Below are 22413 nucleotides of genomic sequence, written 5' to 3'. Positions count from 1 at the left end.
AAATTGTGGCTGTTATGAAATGTTTTGATTATGGGAAAACTGATCTTGTATTACTGAGAAATACGGTACTCTGAAAGCATAAGTATCCAGATGTTATTCTGAGGAAACTGTCTCGCAGAATAGATCAAGGACCAGTTTACCTTTACACAGCCTTTAGGTTCTACTGGAAACTACAGTGTGAGATCACTTCCACCATTAAAAAACTGTTTGAGAATAATTACTCCAGTGTCACTAAAGTATGAGTAAAAGATGAAACGGACAAATCCCCAACCACTAGAAGGCATTACAGCCAGGCCAGCCGCAAATAGCTGGAGAAAATTATAAGAGACTTAACAATAGGATGATATAAACCTTATTTTCCCATTTTAAGTGCTTTTCAAAGAAGTACTGTACATACACTACCATTCAGATGTTTAGTTTTTATTTTATTATTTAGTAAGGCTACATTAAGTTGATCAAAAGGTACAGTTAATGTTGTTGCAAATAGTTTATAGTAATACGAAATGATTCCTTTACAGCAATTCAGCATTTTAGAATGATTTGTGACCCTGGACCACAAAACCAGTCTTAAGTGTAAATTTTACTGAGATTAATAGATCACCTTTTTTTAATTTATAAGTTTTATAAAAACTTTTTTTAAGCTTTCCGTTTATGTATGGTCTATTAGGATCGGACAATATTTGGTCGAGATACAACTATTTGAAAATCTGGAATCTGAGGGTGCAAAAATATCTAAATACTGAGAAAAACGACCTTTGAAGTTGTCCAAATGAAGTTCTTAGCAATGCATTTTACTAATCAAAATTTAAGTTTTGATATATTTATGGTAGGAAATTGACAAAACATCTTCATGGAACATAATCTTTACTTAATATCCTACTGATTTTTGGCATAAAAGAAAAATTATTGAGTTTCAAGACTTGTTTCAAAAATATCTATGAAAAACAATCTGACTGAACTCTTGGATGGTAGTATGCCTGTTGAACCAAAGAAACAAGTTTAATACACGACACAGGAAGTATAAACACTGGTGGACCAATATTTTATGGAGATTTTGCCATTCTGAACTGGTTTTCTTATTTAAAGTGACATACAGTACATTTTCTGCATGGAAGATCCCCCTAGGCATAATTGTGATGGTTCATGGATCGATTCTTACTATCATTAAACCTAAAATCTTTGGGCTCAGGTCTTTAACCGCTAAATTACCATGACCATTAAATTACTATGAAAGAATCTCTTTGTCTAGATGGATTTGATGGATTTCGTGGTGGATCTAATATTCTCTATTGTCACTCGTGATTGTGACTATAGCCCGTAGACCCTCTATAGAGATATTCCGTCTTGTCTTTGCTTTTCATCTGGTCCATTTGGATTTGGCAGCCTTTTCTCTTTTGTTCCCTTAGCGTGCAATTAATAAACCATGTATTTCTTTTGGCCAGGCTGTGCAGAGACAGGTTCTGTTGAAGGGATGATTTCTATAAATGGGAGTCAGGTTTGGCCACACAGAGATGTCTGTAATGCTAACAAGTTTTATTTACATTAGTAAATTAGTACTGTGTGTACCATGTCATGTGCTGTTATTTTTCCTTTGTCATATTCATGTAGTATTATTAAATATTTTATTTCCATACAAGATTCTCTCTTAGTGTCCAGTGAGTGTCAAGTTTAGAAAAGTATTATAACAATACCCTAAAAGTAGCCTAAAGTTTTTTGCCGATGCAATTAAATTAAAAACAAACAACAACAAAAAAGTAATGCATGTTTGGAACTGCATAAGAATAAAAGATGATAGAATTTTGAGTTTCTGGTAAATTATCCCTATGTTTTGTTATGATGTTTCTCAGTAGTTATATGATATCTGTATAATCCCAGTCATTTCATTATTTACTTATTTAGTCCTGTCTGGCCCATGCTGTAAATTGAAATTGGCTTTTATTTAATCTTAATCATCTTCAAATATGAAAATTACATGGTGCTTCTGAGGCAGTATGAGCCAGACCTCTGTGCGGTGACCGATAAGAACACAGAGAAATCGTATTTATCAAATTCAATTTTCATTGAATGAAGGGCCACCCGAGTCTGCCCCCTTGAGTAATTTGAGCCACTGGAATGGATTTTAGCCCTGTGGTATTATTATATGCGGCTTATAAAGAGGGAGGGGTCTCTGCCCCAAAACACTCAAGAATATAAACAGGCTTCATATTTGCTATTAAAAGAGAGTCGCTCTTATTAGGCTCAAATTATGTGGATTTCATGCCTATTCATGATAAATTTAACTTAATTTGCTGTTAAGTCTCTAATCTGTTTGCATGATTATTTATGTGGACGCATGTTCGTTAATAAATTTGTTTGTTAGCGTGTTTACTCTTTGCACAAAATCAAAATTGGCCTGTGCAAGCAAACAATTACAGAACACAAATGCACAACTCTATCAGCTCTCTTTAGCATGATTGTGCATATTTTGAGGTGCAATTTTAATTAGCCCCAAGAGATTTTCTAAAAAAAACGAGGGAAAACAGCTGCTGATTTCAATGACATTCATATCATAACTCTATGCGTCTCTTCTTGGAAGTCATTATGTATACGCAAGTGTATACAAGCTCAGTGTGAATGAGAAATTTCATGGTTTTAACCTCTGACATCACGGGTTCAGGCAGAGTGGAACATTTAAAGGACTAATTCACATAAAAAATATAATACTCTCATTATTTACTCACACTCATGTTGCTCTAAACCTTGTATGACTTGTGATAGTCTCATTTCCATCTATTTAAAATGTCTAGGAACCTGTCATGCTTCCACAGAAGCACTAAGAAAGCATAACAAAAAGTCCTGAAGTCATTCAATAGCTTTATTTTGGAAACGTGTTTTAAAAAATAGCTGAATATTTATTCACCCTCAGGCCATCCAAATTGTAGATTAGTTTGTTTCTTCATGGGAGCAGATTTGGATTAATTTAGCACTACATCACATGTTCGCCAATGGATCCTCTGCAGTGAATGGGTGCCATCAGAATGAGAGTTCAAACAGCTGATAAAAAAATCCCGATAATCGGTATAGAGGATTTGTTTCTTACAAACCCATAGATTTTCACTTTACAAGACATTAATTGATGGACCGGAGTTATTATTATGTTTTAAGCAGCTGTTTGGACTCTGATTCTTATGGCACCCATTCACTGCATAGGATCCACTGAGCAAGTGATGTAATGCAAAATTTCTCCAAATCTGTTTTGATGAAGAAATAAACTCATCTACATCTCGAATGCCCTAAGCATGAGTAAACTGTCAACAAAATATATTCCTATATAAATATATTCTTTTTTTGTTGTTGTTGTTGTTGTTGTTTCTAGATCTCCAAGACATGTTTATGAGAGAAGCTTGGATTCAAAAATAGACTGAATCTTTCCAAAGGATTATTTAAGTCCCATTTCAGTATTGGTCTGAATTATTTGGTCATGATTCAGACTGATCTAATTCTTGATTTCTCAGTGAATCAATTATCCAGTTGCTGTGGTTACCAGCTCACTGGAGGAAGATTATCTGTGTATAACGACTTAAATTTTGTATTGTTCTTCAGATAAGGGAATAATATGACTTCCAAAAACTTTAAATATAGCACCATTTTTAAGAACCAGTTTTGCTTCTGCATCCTTTTGACACTTGAAAGCTTTAGTTCCCCTTTCATTGTAATGGAAAACAGGACCGGCATAGTGTATTGTATTTATTTTTTTGCGTTTCAAGAAAGCACGAAAGGTTTGGAAAAACATGAGGTTGGAGGACAAACTGAGGTTAAGTGTCTAGACTGGATTTCTTATTCATGTATACTTGGATGCATGTTGTTGATTGCCATTGACACTGTATTTGTGAGGAAAAACAATGAAGCTTGTTCATTGTTTGCAAGAAAGTAGTAGGTGTACTGAGGCACTGTTTTACAAAAAAACAATTATGGTAATGAGTAACTGGGGAAAAATTGAGGAAAATGTGTTGTGAATACCTGAACTCACCATTACAATCCTGTTTGCTTATAAGCTTTGTTCACTTAAATGGCTTACATTATCCTAAACATGGCTTCATGATAGCATTTGTATATAATCAGATTCAAAGTATTTCTTCCCCATCCCAGCGCAACTGATTAGCAGTTTCTCCGAAACTATCAGGAAGGTGTGGTATACTGTATGTCTCAGCACTGTGAAAATTATACGTTACCTTGATTTAAAAGCAGAATCTTTCTCTCTAAGCAAAATGTTGCTTAACTCTGCATCGGTCATGCAGATTCTTGCTTGAATACTCACAACTCTATCAATTTTTGCATGTATGAAAAATCACAGGAGGGCCATACTTGGCATGAAATATTCAGAAGGGATAAAAGTGATGGTTGGAACAGCAAAGGTCTTGTATTGGCTTGCCATTGGCTATTTTACTAAGAGTAGTCTTATGAGACTTTTCTTTCATATTCAAATCTACTTTTCTTAAACATTCATTCATTTATCCAATGGGTAGCAGAAATACAGAATCACAGAATCTGTATAAATTTTTATGACCTTATGTGGCATTAAGAGTCTGTATTGGTTTATGGGTAGCTGACTTGCAAGTGACAAGTACTCAGTATAACTGTAATTTAAATCAGTGTATTTTTTATAATAAGTATGACCATTTATGAACTTTAATTTGCATTAATTGAGAGAGTGCATGGAATATTTGCTCTTTAAAAAATTAATTTGTCACATAACAGGGCTATTATATTTAAAATTAAGTTGTGATGTTTAAAAAATGGATGTAGAAATATGGCAAAATTGTTAAAAATCCTAAAATTGAATTTAAAAGGTTTTATACATTTATGGATCATTTTTTATTATATATTTTTTTATATCTGTTCACATCTTGAAGAAAAACTACATCAGGAGGAATTATTAAAAAGTAAACAACATGTTTAGTGCTATGCAACTGATAACTGCTTGATTTCAATAACTGCTTGTTTTCAATGTACATTATATGCTATGAGGATGTTTGTTGCTAAATTTGTTTAATGCAATTTTATAAAATATAATTTTCTTGATTTTGGAATCAAGGACTAAAGATGTGTGGTTTATGAGCATTTGTGGTATATTTTGTCAGGTGTACAGTACTACTACTTTTTTCATATTACACTGAATTAGGTGTATGCTGAGTTGCATTATGAAAGTGCCTTTAAAGTATTATTGTTAGGCTTATGTATAAAATGAACAGTCCGAAAATAACTGCAAAGCAGACATGAATAGACCACTGATTGCAATGTTCCAGCAGTTCAAAGAACACAGCTTCCTATATTAAGTGCATTACTTCCAGTTACCTGGCATCCAAACAGTGCAATTGATATAAAATATAAAGGATATATTGAATAATCTTAAGAGTAAGACAAATCCCCAAATGTCAGAATTGTATTCAAATCTGATTACAGTGTCATTCTGCTAGCCTAAATGTAGTGATTCAGTACCATGGACAGCGTCACATCTTGGCTATTAAAAGTCATTAGTCTCTACTCGTACAATTGCCTAGAAACCAAGCCTATCTTGAGCCTAACGTAATTTATACACCCACTGACTCCTCCACAGACTGTGTGTCTTTAAAATTCCTCCCAGACCAGAAAAACCGAGTAACAAGAGAACAGATGCAACTTTCTCTGGTAGAACTTCCATAAATAAGCCATGCAAACTGGAATTACCAAAGTAACGTTTTGTTTTGATAGTTATGATGAGGTAATGTTGGTTCTTTAATGCCATACAGTCAGTGATCAGATGAATTGACTGCATATTGAGTGTATCAAATCAAATTGGTTTGCTGACACAGTAACCCACAACAGTCTATTCCACAACGTCCTAATAAACGCCTGAAGTCAGTCGCTATTGGCTTGCTGTTGCACTGGACAGGGCAGCACTCCGTCTTCCATGAGAGAATCGATCCAACCTGATTTATGTTGTACACATACTGTTCTGTATCTAGAGCTAAATATGATCCAAAACCAAGAGACATTTGCTATGCATGAAATGCTTTTGGATCATTACAGTTCATTAGTTAATTTACATTCAGTTACTTAGAAATTTCATGAAATTTTAATGTGAATCATGCATTTTCATATATGAAATATTAATATATTTCATATTCATATATGAAAGATATGCTATTATATAATGCATGACACTCTTTAAATGAAAGTTATTATGCATTTTTATCCATGCATATAAAAAAGTGTGAGTTTTAAAGCTTAATTAAACCTTTAAAAAAGAGAGCAATTGCTGCAGTTTAATTATGGAGATCCTCATAGTCTGGGGAAAAGTTCCTTAGGATGTCATTTCATACAGCCTCCGGAAAAGGGCTGTGTTTGTTATGCATCTTTTGAAGCAACTATAATTCAGTGTTGCTTTTATACTACAGTGATTGTATTCAACTGGTTAATTATGATTTTGTTGTACCAATTATGATTATGAACTGATTTTGTTATACCAGAGATTCAATATGAATATTTTACACAAGATAAGCAATGTTATCATTATATAACTTATTTAAATTATTTTTTATTTAATTATCATATAACTTATTTAATTATTTTGGCCTTGAATAATTTATTATCCAGCAAAGTTAAGTAAGCTATATCAGCCCGATCTTTAGATGTTACCACTGCAATATCAGCCGAGATGTGTAAGCATTAATAATTGGTGAGATGTCTATTCTATCATTTTGCTAGCCAGAAAAGGAGAAATTGGCTGCTACCATCCAGCCCGTTTTCACGGGGTGGTAAACGTTTAAGCTCCGTTTTCCCCTGCCGTTTATGTATCGGGAAAAGCATATTGTGAAATCAAATGCTATAAAATTAGATGAACTTAAGATATTTGCGAATAAACGCCGAAATCAGGATGAACGAACAAGAAACGGGGACTATTTCTGAGGCATCTCCCCCCTCCGCTGCAGCGCGAGGCAGGAGGCAAGAGAGTATCAATCTGATGCCGTCCGCTGTTTCTTGACTGAGGAAAGGAAAGCGTCCAAAAGGCGCTAATTAGAAAAGTGAGTGGAAATACATATCGATAGAGAACGATTAGAGAAACCTGAAGCAAAACTAGAGGAGAGGCGTCAAAGGAATCGCAGGCTCGGGTTTATTTTGTTATGTGGTGTGAGTGTATCTGTGAGCAGCGAGTCTTTCAGCACCAGAGCCTCAGCGCTTCAGTCGCACTCAAAACGATCAGCACTAAAAATGCGTTGCGTTTACTTTCTGTCGCTTAAGTAAGAAGTAAACTGGATGAGATGAGAGCGCAGTGAAGAGGGTTTGGAGTGACGGGTTCACAGAGAAAAGGCTTGTTAACGCGATTTAATCTTGTCTGTGTTGTGTAGGAACGATTCTTGGGGCAGCTGGAGCTCTAAAGGATGCAGAACTGTGCTCACCGATGCATCCCACACCAAATGCTTATGTGATCGGGTATCTACCTTCGCCATTTTGGCTCAACAACCCAGAGAAATAGTAAGTATTGGAATTGTCTTCTGCGGGGGATCTCGAGGGATGCTGTATTGATTAAAATGTGGGTTGTAATCAGATGGATGTTTAATAATTTACTTTAATTATGTAATGTTTGATTATGATAGAAATCTTTCTTGTGCAAAGCGTGTGTGTGTGTGTGTGTGTGTGTGTGTGTGAGAGAGAGAGAGAGAGAGCTCAGAATATCCTGTTTAAGTAAATGTCATTACACATTTATTAAAATAAAAAGTAATACTTATCATCATAATCTCCATTTTACCTTTCCTAAATGTTGCTCAAACCATTTGTACATGCTCGCATTTGTATGTGTGTATTTGTATATGTGTTCACATTTGAGGAGCATCAGCACTGGCCTCTTCAATTTCAGTATTTATTTTGCTACTTACATTAATAAAATACTTCTTTCCTGTGAGATATTATGTAGATATACCAGGATTGTGCATAAAAAATTATGGCTTTCATATTATGTAATAATGGCTTCCTCCTTTATTAAGTTCACTGTCTTAGATTAATGTGTAATATTAATCTTTCCTTTGCCTTTGCTGTAAATTGCTCTAAACATTTATATATGCTTTACTATCAGCCATCAGCTGTTGTCTCTTTACTAGTGGGTTCAGTAAACAGCAAACATGGCTGTTTTACCCTACAGAGTAAGAGGCAGCCATTTTTTCTCTGCCCATGTGACCAGTCAGTGAATAAATGGCTCCCGTGTGAAAATGATGGTGTTGTCTGCGTCTCAATGATGCAGCAGGGGCAAAGTTTGATAACTCGTATCATTGCAATGCACAGCTGATATGTCACAGTGACTTGTGACTCCTGGGAACTGGATTGAGGGGGGTTGTCAGATGGAATTGTGGGGGGGAAAGGCATAAAATAAATGGACTGGATGTGCATTGTGAGGGCTTAGTTAAGGCCTGTGCAAATAATACAAGTGATAGTTTAAAATGATAGGTAGCCATATGTATTCTAAATTGTGTTCAAAATGATGGTCAGCATCCATTGATTCCCCTACAGTCATTTAAACAACAGTACAAGAGACAGTATAAGCACTGGAACAGTCCAGTCATTTAAAAAAAGTATATGAAAAATTGTAACACTCAGTATGTCCGCAAAGGTTCAACCTTAGTTAGAGTCAATTACATTTTTGATTGACAAATACATAAAAGGCTTGCCCTACAGTTAAAAGACCCAATCACCTTTTTCAAAGAAGCATTGCCTGTTTGTTCACTCTTGAGTGTGCATTAATAATACCATTATTTTGCATGATGAATTGATGACAGCAGTGTTATCATATTTTAGTTTTAATTAGAATATAACATTAACATTCAGTTTTGAAGATTTCCATGTTTTCCAATTCAAGAAGCTGTTCTTGCATGTCCGGAAATACCTTCCCAGGGCAATTACAAAGATGATCTCTAAATAGTTTGACTTGCTTTAAAAGAGATTATGTATTTTAGTTAATAATGCTTTGTGGCATTAAGCCCCGACCTGTTGATAATAAGTACTGTGTATTTGAATGGAGGCTAAATACATTTTATTCATGTAAAGTGGAGATTTAATAGAGGGGGGGGGGGGGGGGGGTGAATTACAGACCAAAAAAAAAAAAAGCTTGTCCTTTAATCCTCTAATATTGGACAGTGTAAATGGCCTTCCTGCAATAGGTAAGCATCCTATAATGTGCTTTATTACCAGGCACTGAAATGGGCTTTTATTAGTGGTACAAGGGTTTGAAAATCGCTCACTGAAGCTCTTGTGTGCCATTCACAGGCTATGGAGTACTCAGGGGTTCCATCTGTGACACTAATAGTAGGCTGTGGTCTTTCCTGCCTGGCCTTGATCACACTGACCGTGGTGTATGCAGTTCTATGGAGGTAAGTGCATAGACGTAAAAGGGATTTTACAAATAATGCACTTTGCACTTTTTGAGGGATGCAACTTTAATCAACAATTTGTTTTCAGGTACATCAGGTCGGAGAGATCAATCATTCTGATCAATTTCTGCCTTTCAATCATCTGCTCCAACATCCTGATCCTAGTTGGACAGACACAGACACATAATGCGGTAAATCTTTACATTTTACCTCCAGTGTGTTTACTCGAATAATGCCAGATTAGATTGAAATTTCGATATAGGCCACCAAGTATTAATGAATGTTGATTTGTATTTGAACAAAATGTCCAGTCTGGATGCTCATATTTATTCCTCGGCTTGCGTGTGGGCTGATTTTGCAAGCTTGTCTTGAATGCCAGACTGCTTTTCTGCACTAATATTATGCCTATCTAGACATTTCAGGGTTTATGCAAGAGGTGGAGATCTCTCTGTCTGCTGTTTGTATATCATACCACCGAACCAGATTGTTTTAATGCCTCTTTTTGAGGCATTGTGACTTACTTAAATTCAAGTTGGCTGGCCTAATTTTTCGCAAGTGACCTACCTACCTATCCAGATGTTCGAGTCTTTGTGTAGTGAGCTACATATTCTGTTATATGCTAAATTATTGTGTTGGTATGAACAAATTGCATTCTTTTATTGTGGTAAGCAATTTATGTACTGTAAATATTTTGATATGATTATATTTTCATACTCACATGCTGATTAGACACTGGTCCCCTACATTTGTGCAAAGAAACAGTTTAGGTTCATTTTGCAACTTCTTGCTAATGAATTACTTGTTGTCGATCATTTTAAAATGAACCTATATGAGTCGGATGCTTATTTTTAAAGGCATGTATTTAGAAGATTTTTATTTGAGCTAAAGAAGCACAATTTATTTTATGATTGCATTTGGTATTGTTAATTTGAAATATGTGAGACAAAATGGTTTCTTCTGTGCATTCTCACCATTGTTTATCAGCATACTAGATTATATATGAGTCTTAAATTAGTGCTTCACAAGCCACAGAAGTTATTTTTAGCGAATGAGTCCATTTCTCTGTGTCCAATGCCAAGGAGAAATGATGATGATGCCTCTATGTTCTGAGCCACTAAATACATTAGCCAGAATTCAGCTGGCTGCATTCTGAAGTATACAATGAAAATGCAAAATGGACAGACAAAGGTCCGAAGCCCTTAAGGATTGTGTCTATATAAACCACATATATGTATTTCCTCAAATAAGAGACAAAACACCAAAAATGCACTTTTGAATTAGTGACATTGTTACATGCAGCAGTTCTGTTGCTTTAATGTCAAAATCCCAACTGTCCTAACCTCTTTCCAAGTAATCAGCTTCCCTAAAGACTAAGCAGTCTTTCATCATCAAACAGGTTTTTTGGTTGAGCGAAGATGCTGTTCAGTTAGGGAAGCAGAGATTGAGCATCGTCTGTTTGATACATTGCATTATTCAAATAAAATTTATCTTGTATATGATGAGGATCAGTAGATATGCATCACAGTAAATGTGAAGCAAAAGTCCTTTAGTGTTCACAGTCCAAATGGTTCAGTTATATAACAGTCTCTTTGCAATATCCGGAGCCCGCGTGAATATGAACATTTGGTGCCATTGTGAATGGAACATCTAAAGTTCAGGAAGGGTTCCAGGTAGGGTGAAAGCATTTTAAAGCTCTTTACAAATCTGCAATTAGTTTTAAAAAAGGACTAAATGGGCTCCCAGTTAAAACGCTGAAAATGATTCTTCCAGCTCACAGTGTGGAGATGGTGTATATAAGTCATTCAAGATGTAATTATAAGATGCTGATCCAGATCAGTGGATCCTAGAGTCAAATTTTCTCACATTCACCATTTCAAATTCGACATCAGAGATGATTGGATATGGGAAATTGCAGAACTTCGGAAGAACAAAGATTAATTATTCACTCTCACGCTTACAAACGACGCTCATTTGCCCTCGTTTGAGTAAACAAGATAAAAGAGGTTGATTTCTCACTGCTTACAAGCTTGTCAGGACTAGCACAGCTGGTGGTTTTTGGTTATCATCAGAGAAGGGTTTACACAGAGTGGAACGTTATTCCTACGCTGCCCACACAGATAGGGCTTCTGAGTGAGTCACCGGCGTTGCGGGAATCACACATTACTCAGTCACACAGTCGGACATTTCGGTACAGGCAGCACAAGGCATGAGCTTTTCCTATTCTGATTCTAACGAGTGCTCTGGGATGGAAGGAAGTGAATTCCCAAGGTTAAAACAAATTAATTTCCTGCTACAGTAAATGGATCAAAAGATGACATTGACTCTAGCTCCGTTCCAAAACCTGGTGGGATGATTGACTGTTGTTTCTCTGACTGCACCTTGAGGGTGAATGGGTTATAAAAGCATGCATTTAGGACAAACAGAAAGGCTTTAATTAAGCTGTTTATTGGCTCTATAAAACGTTTTAAAAGGCCAATTTTTTCTCTTTTTATAGCAATGTTACTTGAAATTATTCAAATGGTTTATTATTTAATTAAAAAACATTATTAAATAATGAACAAAATAATAGATCAATCAATTATCATACAACTAGATGGTTTCAGGCATTTACGTAGGACAGTCCCATACACTGTCAGTTTCCAAAATCGTCATTTTTATCTAAACAGCAATGCCTCTTAATGTATAGATTGGTTGTAAGACAGATCATTCCTGTTAAAAAAAAGAAGACTTGGCAGCATGCAGTAAAGTGTTCTCTCCATTTTTAATATTTTAGTGACTCAGTTATTCTAAAACAATCTTTGAAACAATGAAAACAGAGGCTTAGTTTAAAAGCACTTTTATGAATGTAAAACTGTACAATGAAAAAGTACTCAATAATTAATTTAAGTAATGTACAGTACATTACTCACATTAATTATTGAATATTTTTTCTTTGCACAGTGTAAAATTTACTATTTTGTATGAATGCTTTTTAGTTTCTTTCCACTCATCCACCACGTTGGATGAATATCTTTACTAAGCTCATTGCGGTGCCTTGTTCGTGAACACTATATGTGATACTGTCTTTAGAATGTAGCCAAAATTAGATACGTTAGAAGTCAGAATAGTATTGCTGCCTAGATTTTGGAACAGCTTTTGAGTTTGGGAGCATGCCTACAATGCCTTAAGGTTTTGGAACAGAGCTTTGGTGGGTTGCTTGCCATTAAACATGCCATTTACATTTTTTTTATATTATACATGCATCTGCTTTGGCTTTTTGTGGTACAGTGTATCATTATTGGCGTCATTATTCTAACAACGTACAGCACAAAAGTCTTGATGACAGCAGTGCAGCAGGTCCAGTCTGCCATTAATGGACCATAATTACATCTGGACCTCCGCTCTATTCACATCTAAGGCATCAGTACAGCATTTTAAATGGTCAGTGTGTCTGTGCTACCATGACAATAAAATGTCATTCTCTAGTGTGTCACTGTCTTGCCAGTTCTTTTTGTAGCCATTTGCCACGCTCTAAAGCAGCAATTAAGAGTAATTCCTGCTTCATCACACTGGTGGGGAAGATGTATACGTGTCTCAGAGGCTGCAGGTTTTTGCCTCCAGATGGAGGTCGCACATATGACGTGATGGTCATGCAAGCACTCAGCCTGCGGCTTCTCCAAATGCTGAGCTGAACTGAAGGCCTGTCAGTGCTGATCATACACACTGCCATCTTCTTCTTTAATTCCACACCACATCATTTTACATTAAGCATGAGGGAGGGTTCAGCATTTTTCCCAAATGAGTGCAAATATGCATTTCTATTTGTGAATTGGAAATGAAACGACGCTGACCTATCCACAACCTTCATTATAAGCAAAATCTGTAGTATAGAATGATTCTTTTTTTTGTGTGTGTATGTGGAACAAAGGGTTGACATCCTCATTGCATCAAAGATGTAAAGCATTTCTGTTATCCTCCCACGAAATGATTAAGGCGCTGACAACAGTTTAGTCCCCTGTCAGTAATTTAAAATGTGCTTTTCTTTTTTCTGGTGTGTGGATCTTCGTAAGCTTTTACTAATGGCAGCTATGAAAGTAGACATGCTTATACCTCGTTTTTTATTGGATTGTGGGTTGTTATTGAATCAAACAGGGGTTTTTTTGGACTAAAATACAAGAAAATGCAACAAATAGCAAAGGATAGGAACCTCTGATAGACGTTCAATACAAACCTGCTCTTAATAAAGGAGCTTTTTCAGCTGAAATGTAGCACACTTTTTAGTCAATAACTTTTTTTTTTTTTTTTTTTTGTGCAATAGACCATTTAAGAGACCCATGAGAAATTACGATGTGTATTCTGCTAGTGTATGTGGAGATGAGAGCTGAAGACATACGGTCAATGCTGTAGTTTTCTTAAGAAAATCAGACGGTCAGGGCTCTAGGATTATTAAATGGTGCTCCGAGACTTCCTCTTATCTCTCGCTGCATGAAAAGGTCCCATTTAATCGAGTGGTGCGTTGTGAAGTATCCGAGTGCCAGTATGTAGTAGCTGTCAGTGGAAATGAAATGGCAGATTTAAATGAACCAGATTTTATTCACTTTTACTTTTACTTTCAATTTAATGTTAGTCAAACTTAAAAAAAGAAGTGTTAAAGGAGACTTTTCAGGTATGTCAGCCCTCAATGATCCGAGTGGAGTTTGGATCATTTAATTGGCAGCCACAGTATCTGTCTGTCTGTCTGTCTTATCTATATCTATCTATCTATCTATCTATCTATCTATCTATCTATCTATCTATCTATCTATCTATCTATCTATCTATCTATCCTATCCTATTATTTTCTATTATTCTGTCTGTCTGTCTTTTTCAGCACTAGCCGCTGTTAATATCCTATTAATATTTAGAATACATAAAACATATACATTAATTAGTCTTAAAACCTTTTCAGAATCGTAGGCAAGGCTTTGTCATGCCAACATGACATGTCTTCTTGACAAACGTAGCTTTTTATACAGTTATATGAATTTATTTGAATTTCGAATACTAAAATTTGAATTTTGAATTTGTACTTTTTATTATACTTTTAATTATACTTGATAATTTTTTAATTGCTATTCTGCAATTCAATTAAAATCCAGCAATTAAACTGTGATTCAAAAGTCAGCTTTGTATGAACTCTTTTGAGGTCAGCCAAGAAGGAAATTTGTTGCAGAGACCAAGTTATTAGTTTAAATAAATGAAGTTATTATATTTTGCTAGATGATTTCAAAGACATTTTTGAATAATGTGCACTGATCAATCATGCACCAGGAAAGTGCATTAAAAAGTAAATAGGGTGCATTTGTTTCATATTGATTTTACAGGACAGGGAAAAAGCAACATGTTCTCTAAAAAAAGTAACGGTCAGCTTTCCTAAACATTTTTCGGTATCTTTTTGCTCCAGACCTTAAAAACATCATAAAATGATCCTAATCTTCACCTTCAAGACGAGCCTATAATTTAGTGTCTGTATTTATGTGCAACTTCCTTTTGATCAGCTGCTGACTTGTTTATTTTCTCAAGTACTAGATTTGAGGATAGCCCACGGCACCTTTCCAAACCCAAACATCAAGGATTTTGATGGGAGAGAACCGATCCGAGCAATGTTTGAACATGATGAAAAGCCTTTGGAATTTCAAAAGTACTTACCTCGCTGAGTTTTTTTCCTGTGGAATTTTCATTTTGTAAACGATGACATTAGTAATAGTCCATGTGAAGGAAACTATAGAAGAAAACTATGTGTGGTTATTTGTAATATCTGTTTAAAAACATCTCCTATTAAGCAGAGATTGGTGCAGCCATACTTAATGAATTGTTTAGATGCTACTATTGTGATGTCAGTTCTTTTATTTTACCTTACTTGTTGAATAATAGAAAGCAACATTTACGTATCTTGGCGAAACAGCAGCATTTGTCATAAATATTAATGTAGGAAAGGCACTTATGTCAAAACAGAATAAGCCCTGCTCAAACCGCTGAAGAGTGCTGTTTGTATCAGGGTAGATGTGAGGGGTATGTAACATTAATTGGCGAGGAGAAAAGCATTTCCAGCAATAATCTTGACAGAGTGTGAATAAATAGTTGTTAAAATGAGATATTGTGCTACAATTCAAGAATGTAATGAAGGCAGGATCACTGAAATATCCAGACTTGGGAAAAGCGACAATTCGAAGCATTTACTATTCTGTTGCATAATGAGTCTGGCTTAATTAGCCTGCATATCAACATCATGTCAGTTTGACTCTTAGCTATGCCTTATATCAACACTTGCTTTACATTGTGCTGATCTGGAAAAGTGCTGAACTATTACAAACATCCACTGCTACCAGAGCTTTGGTATCAGTCTACATCAACTTAGATTTGAGCCTGTTCTTTACAGAAAGCTGTCATATGGCTTCAGAAAGAAATAGTGAGTAGGTGGAATATATATATAGATCTCACTTGGTCACTGTCAAGCAGTTGAATAATTTCCAGAATTATTCATAGATTTTTTTTATGTTTTATTATTATTAAAGGTTAATCATGATTCATTGGGAGTGCAGTTAGAAAATAAGAGCTAAAATAAATTGGAGAAAAATTTGTCTGAAAAAAATCTGTTACCTAAAAGTGATATCGAAAAGTTTAGAAGGCATCGTAATTTCTTTTTTTATTTTTTATTATGTCAGTAGTGAATTAATGACTTTTGTAATCACATTAATGTTTCATTATTTGATTAAGTTGGTCTCTCATATTATAAGAGGTTTATTCCACTTGGTAAAATCTCATTGGCAGAGGACAATGCAGTGACCTCATATTCCCAGTACCTATTTACTTTTAAATGACTTAAATTATGCTATATTATTATTTATTATTATTATTATTATTATTCATGGATTCATTTAATCACATCTTCAAAGAGAATATTAAAGCTCCCTCGAAGAATCATCTGAAATGAAAGGATTCTGTGTTGATAAGAAGCCGTGACGGATGACTCACGGATCAAATCATTTCGCTTAAAGTCAAGGATTTGAATGCTTCTGACACATCAGCCACTTTGATGATCTGTAGAGATAGCTTTCAATAAAAAACATGCTCTAATTTGTTTTATCTATAACTTCGCCTTGGGTTAAAATGAGTCAGTCTTTTTCATGTTTGAACAGCTGACTGATAAATATTTAATGACAGATTAATGGGCAAACTGACCTACTGCACTGGCAAACTTATGACACTGGCATCTGTAGATATTATCTGGGGTGGTAGGCTATATTTTCGCCCCAAGCCTTTTAGTTTAGTAGCTTTGTGAGTTACACAGTATTCTATAGATATCTTCTGACAGCTTGGTCCCTGCGCAATGTGTGAGTGATATGATAGAATGATGTAAATGCATTCCTTTAAACTGAAAACCAAGAGAGCAGCGCCATTTAAAATTATCACCCTTGGTGAAGTGTAAGATGACAAATGCGTAAAGGGAAATAAAATCTTTAGGCACCTCACGACTTAAATGGATTCAGGGAATAAGTATCTGACTCTTGACAGTGCATCTTTTTTTTTTCTTTATTATTTTATTAACAATATAAAACACATATTGTAAACCATATATTATGAACATTACCACAAAACTGTTAGAAAACATCTTGTAAAAAAGCTATTCCACAATCGAACCTGCAGGATATCTGATCATTCATGTTTATTATGCATTTGTGAGTTGCTTTCAATTCATTACATTAATGTTTTAGTTAATTGCATTTTATTAAAGTGTACAGGCATTGAATTGACATAATGGGCACAGAGTTCTCTAGTGTGTTCAAACATGCAGTCTCATAAATTAAATCCCAGCTCTATACATAAATGGATCTCATTAGGCATTCATTGTTTAGAGTGATTTAATAATTCTCATAATTTGCAGCATATTATATAGGCTTATTTATTTTCAACCTATATCAGCCTCAAACCGTGTGTCCAGAAGCTTATTGAAGTGAGTTAGCATTACACCAGAGAGTCAACGTCCATGTATGAAAATGAACCCGCAAACCTTATAGCTAATGTCTTGAACCCTCCCTGGCCTCATGCTCACGTATGTGAATCCCAGCAGCGCACATCAGCATCAGCCCTTCGACATCGACGCGCGCCTCCCTTTACGTCAGCTATGTTGTACTTTACTGTTCTCCTGAACTTCCTCTGTTGCCATGGATACAGACACAGTGCGCTCAATATCTCCCGGCAATTTGCCTTTGTAAAGGGCAGTTTGTACTCAGGATTTCAGCTGAGGCTGTGCTTCCTCTGCTGCCCAGCTCTTCAGGCAAACCCACACGCATACAGATATAGTACGTTTGGTACTTTAAAGATACAAGTCAAATTCCCACTCAGGTTAGGTGCTTTTGGTGTCATGTGCCTTCAAATACCTTCAGATGTGATCTGAATGCATCTTGTTCCTCTGTGTGATGCTATCTACCTTCAAAAGAAGTCTCTTATGCTCAACCCGAATGCATTTAGTTGATCAAAAATACAGTGGAATATTATACTGTTTAAAATACCTGGTTTCTGTTCAATATATTTAAAAATGTCATTTATTCCTGTGATGGCAAAGCTGAATCTTCATTATCCATTACTCCAGTCTTTAGTGTCACATGTAGTTTTCTATTGTACATTCATATTGGCTGTCGCTTGTGCTTGCCCCCTTACCCGGTGGTAATAAATCAGTCACACAAGCTACTTGTTAAGAGTGTCAATCGATACTATATATTTATAGTAGTTAATTTATGCTCTGTGTGGCATAAGTGTTTATTCATCACTCATTAGCACTGGCCCATATGGCCGTGAGGTCCTGCGGTGACATGCATGTGCCATGAGCCTCATCACCTCACTTCTTGTTTGCTAAGTAGCTATCATTAGGCAGGAAATAGAACGAAACACATCCGACACCTAGACGAAAAAAAAAAGAAAAAGATTGGTATTGCTGCATGTATTTAGCTCTTCATTGAGGCTAATGCATCTGAAAATGTGGTGCTAAGAAGATGTATTCAAGTATCTACCTCTAGTTTAAAGTATCTCCAAGCAGTGGAGTAATGCTAAGTGTTTATGTAAGCATTACAATTTTGTAGAAGAGCTGTTGCTTTGCAGTAAGCACACACTTACAATTATTTTAACAAAGTACAGTAAAAGCAGTAATATTCTGAAATAATACAGTTTAATATAGCTGCTTTCTTTTTAAATTATTTTAAAATGTAATTTATTGCTGTGATGGCAAAGCTGAATTTTCAGCATCTTCACTGTCACATGATCTTTCAGAAAACATGATAATGATTTCTTATTTTTATCAGTGTTTAATTATCAGTTTTACTGCTTAAATGTTTTTGCAACAAATGTCTCTTTTGATTAATTTAATGCATTTTGCTAAATAAAAGTATTAATTTATAAAAAAAATAAAATAAAATATTACTAACCCCCAGCTTTAGAATGGTAAAAAGACCCAAAAGTTGTATGTATCGTAAAGATTTATAGTAGTTGTAGAGATTTACTGATAGAGAGGATAGAGAGTGGTGTTGGCCATTTTACTTTTTTTCTATCACAGTGTTATGTAAACCGATGCAACAGTGAAAGTAAAAACTGTCTACAGACAAGTAGGCCATGGTGTCCTTCTAATTCTCGAACTCAAGTAATAGCGAATGCAAAAGGGAATATAGGTCAAGGAGGTCGTCTGGCTTAGACGCACACTGGCTGTGAACTTTAAACTGAGCCTCTTAGATGTTGTGTGCGAGAGCTCATGAAAGCTGCTTTACTTAGGAATTGTGGTTTTATGGCAGCGTGAGAGAGCTCATCAGCATCAGGTGTTCCATCACATGCTGCCAGCTGATCCGTTTTCACAGCATTCGCCCTGGCCGCATCAGGTGGACTGGGAGCAGGTGGAAGCAGAGTCTTCATTATGTCCCATCCAGCTTGTCTCTGGCTCATGTTGGCTATGCTCCAAACTCTTTTCTATGCCTTGAGCATCCAGGTTCTCCCTCTGTCAGATTCACTTGTCGGTGGCTAGCTGGTGGGTGGATTTGTCTTCAAGTACACCACCCTTGATGTGATTTACCAAAGATGTGTTTCTGTATCAACATATTGTTGTTCATTCCCATCAACCAGTCAGTTTTTATGAAATTTCAAGACAATTTTACAACATTTCTAATCAATCAATCATCACCCTTTGACTTTAGGGATGAGTGGGAATTTTAAAATGGTGAATTCCAGTAAAGTCATGAAAATCCTGGAAATTTCTAAAGTGAGTAGAGGTTTTCTTAATTTTTTCTCTTCTCTAAAATATGTAAATGTGAAAAAAAGTCTCATGGAACACTGGTTTGTCAAATGTGGTGGGAACCCCGGTTTTAGGAGAGAGGTGTTTTTGTCACATGCTGATCATCCCGGTCTTAAAAGATTTGCGTGAAACACATCAACTGCCAAATTCAGTGAGGAAGATCATTTGGTGAGAAAGATGGTAATGTTTTGTGGTTTTGGTGCTGAAGGCATCTCTCTGACTGATCGCTGTTGGTGACAAAGTGTTGAGAATGTCCAGAGCACATATGTTATAATTGCAGTGAGATTTCCTAGATTTGTTTTTCTGCCACTACAGTGTGCACGCAGATGCAAGTCATGTAACTATGATCATCTGAGCTATTGATCAATTTCATGCATTCTTGATAAAGAATTTTTTTTTTCTAAAAATATCTTGATGACCCCATTATTTTCTTTTTATGTTTAAAACTAAGTGAAGTCTAATTTGTAATCCATACCCATCACATTTGCACAACAGAGCACATACCATCAAAGCACCTAGCCATAAACAATGGTCTAGACAAGCCTGGAGCAAAACATGCTCTCTGTCTGTGACTTTGTTGTTTTTAGTTGCAAGCTTTTCATGACAATTTCATGAAAATCAAAGAGAGTGTATGCAATGAGGTATCCATTATTTTGTTATCAATCTTGGTTGTTTCAGCGAGTTTCACATTTCTTTCTTGTAACTTTAATTAATTTTAATTAGTGAACTGAGTACTTTTCACCCAAACTCAGGCTCAGTCAATGCGAAATTCGATTGGCAGTCCAAAAACCCTCATTTAGACTTAACTTGAATTAAGCATTTTATCAGTTTCTCTTCTTTCTCTCTCTCTCTGTTAAATGGACAGGGCATATGCACGATGACAACTGCATTTCTGCACTTCTTTTTCCTGGCATCCTTCTGCTGGGTCTTGACAGAAGCTTGGCAGTCCTATATGGCCGTGACCGGGAAAGTTCGGACCAGGCTCATCCGGAAACGCTTCCTCTGTTTGGGATGGGGTAAGTGCTTAGATCTCCACAACAATCTCTACATCTCTCCCTCTTTCTTTCTCCCAGTCTCTATTTCATTCAATCCATCATCATCACTCAGCTGGTATTTACTTCTCAAATGTGGACGGTATGTGGGTAATTTTTGAATATCGTTTTGTATGTTCCATACCTCCCCGGGGGTTTCTCATACAGGACCACTTTACACACACATCAAATTGATTACAGAAGAGCTAACACTCATTCCTCCAGTTACCTAGCAACAAACAAGGCTCTCTTTCCATCATAGCAGTGTTTTACTGTGTGCAGAGGAAAAAGACAAGACAGAAGATAGACAAAGACAGATATGTGAACCGTTTATTAGTTTGGCTATTCTGATACACACTGATGGTGGATTAATTCAATTATTGGTATCCATGAAATGTTTCTTGTGAGCATCAATGCATGGCAGTTGTTTTAAACAAGACTCACATTTTAGATTTATATGCTTATACGCTGATCATAAGTGGTTTGTGTTCAGTATCTCAGAGCTTAATGGCGGGTGGAATTCATAAGCGATGTCTGCTATCAAATGAACTTGTTGCTCCTGCTTTTGTATCAGTCCGTGACTCCATTGCTATAACAACGGTTGCTAAGCAGTGAATAGACTAGACAAAAAGAATAAATTAAGGATGCCAGCAGCCACCTTCCAGATCATTATACCTTCGTTAATGTCTACCTCTGGCACGTCACAACACAACATATATACAATTATATACAAAATAAAATAAAATATTTAATTTAAATAATATTTTTAGATGTAACTGTTAAGTATAAGGCACAATATATAATTTCTCGCACAGTATACACACATATATTATTAACAAAAACTTTTATTATGGATGCGATTAATCGTGATTAATCGTTTGACAGCAAACCTCTAATATTTATGCTCTGGATGCTTTATATAGTAAACAACCAAGCAGTAATATATTTATGGTTAATTAAATGGTCTATTCAAATCTTTACAAGTAAACAAAGTATGTCATCACCTCTCAATTGTTTTATCTTTTTCTTTAGAAGTAAATGGTGTCTCACATAAATAGTGTCTCGGTTTACTAAATCTAAATCATCTGTTAAGGATCCAAAAACAAACAGCTGGTCCCCTTAATTTCATGACTCCTACCCAGGTCTCGCTATCCTGCAGACTATGTTGTGTTTGTTCAGCTGAACTATAAATCCACAGGTATAATTTGTATCTGTGAGGGAACAAGTATATCATCATGGACAGTTTCCAGGTCAAATTCATTAATCCTTCTCAGATACTCACTCTTTTCCATCCATCCGGAGACTAATGTTAACTTTGAGGGAGGAACAGTGGTGCAGTGTGCACTGCAGTGTGCTTTCCGATTGGTCGAGGATGAAACTGCTTGGTGGCTAGGGGAGGAGTTTCGTTTAGACTCAGCACAGGGAGGGGGAAGGGCCTTCACTGGTTCTTCAGACAAGCTGATTGCATCAATAAATTGAGCCACCAGCGAGAGACGGTGTTAATATTCAGATCACAGGATAGTGGCAGGAGCAGAAAGAGCCCTTTCATAATGGCAGTCCTGCTCGAGACTAGCAAAGATGAGAGACAGAGAAATAGAGAGAGAGGATTAGAAAGATAGCAGATATTATATTATACTTCAGCTCAAGAACTGTTTGAATGTTTCAGCCACTCAGTTCAAAAGCTGTTGTGCTAATTGCATTTCAATGG

The 22413-nt window shown here is 35.9% G+C and overlaps 1 protein-coding gene across 4 annotated transcripts in view; it reads left to right on the top strand.

The window, feature by feature from the left end:
* The window catches only part of LOC132156820 (adhesion G protein-coupled receptor B3-like), a 164031-nt gene that overhangs the window by 126924 nt on the left and 14694 nt on the right, over nt 1-22413 (top strand). For all 4 annotated transcript variants that reach the window (XM_059565856.1, XM_059565858.1, XM_059565857.1 and 1 more), the window contains 4 exons: nt 7368-7494; nt 9277-9380; nt 9469-9571; nt 20540-20690. In XM_059565856.1, coding sequence (XP_059421839.1) covers nt 7368-7494; nt 9277-9380; nt 9469-9571; nt 20540-20690 — 485 coding nt within the window. The remainder of the gene's footprint in view (nt 1-7367; nt 7495-9276; nt 9381-9468; nt 9572-20539; nt 20691-22413) is intronic.

This window comes from Carassius carassius, chromosome 14, assembly GCF_963082965.1.
Source record: "Carassius carassius chromosome 14, fCarCar2.1, whole genome shotgun sequence".
NCBI lineage: Eukaryota > Metazoa > Chordata > Actinopteri > Cypriniformes > Cyprinidae > Carassius > Carassius carassius.
The sequence above is the reverse complement of the archived record's forward strand: the minus strand, read 5'-3'. Positions and strand labels throughout refer to the sequence as shown.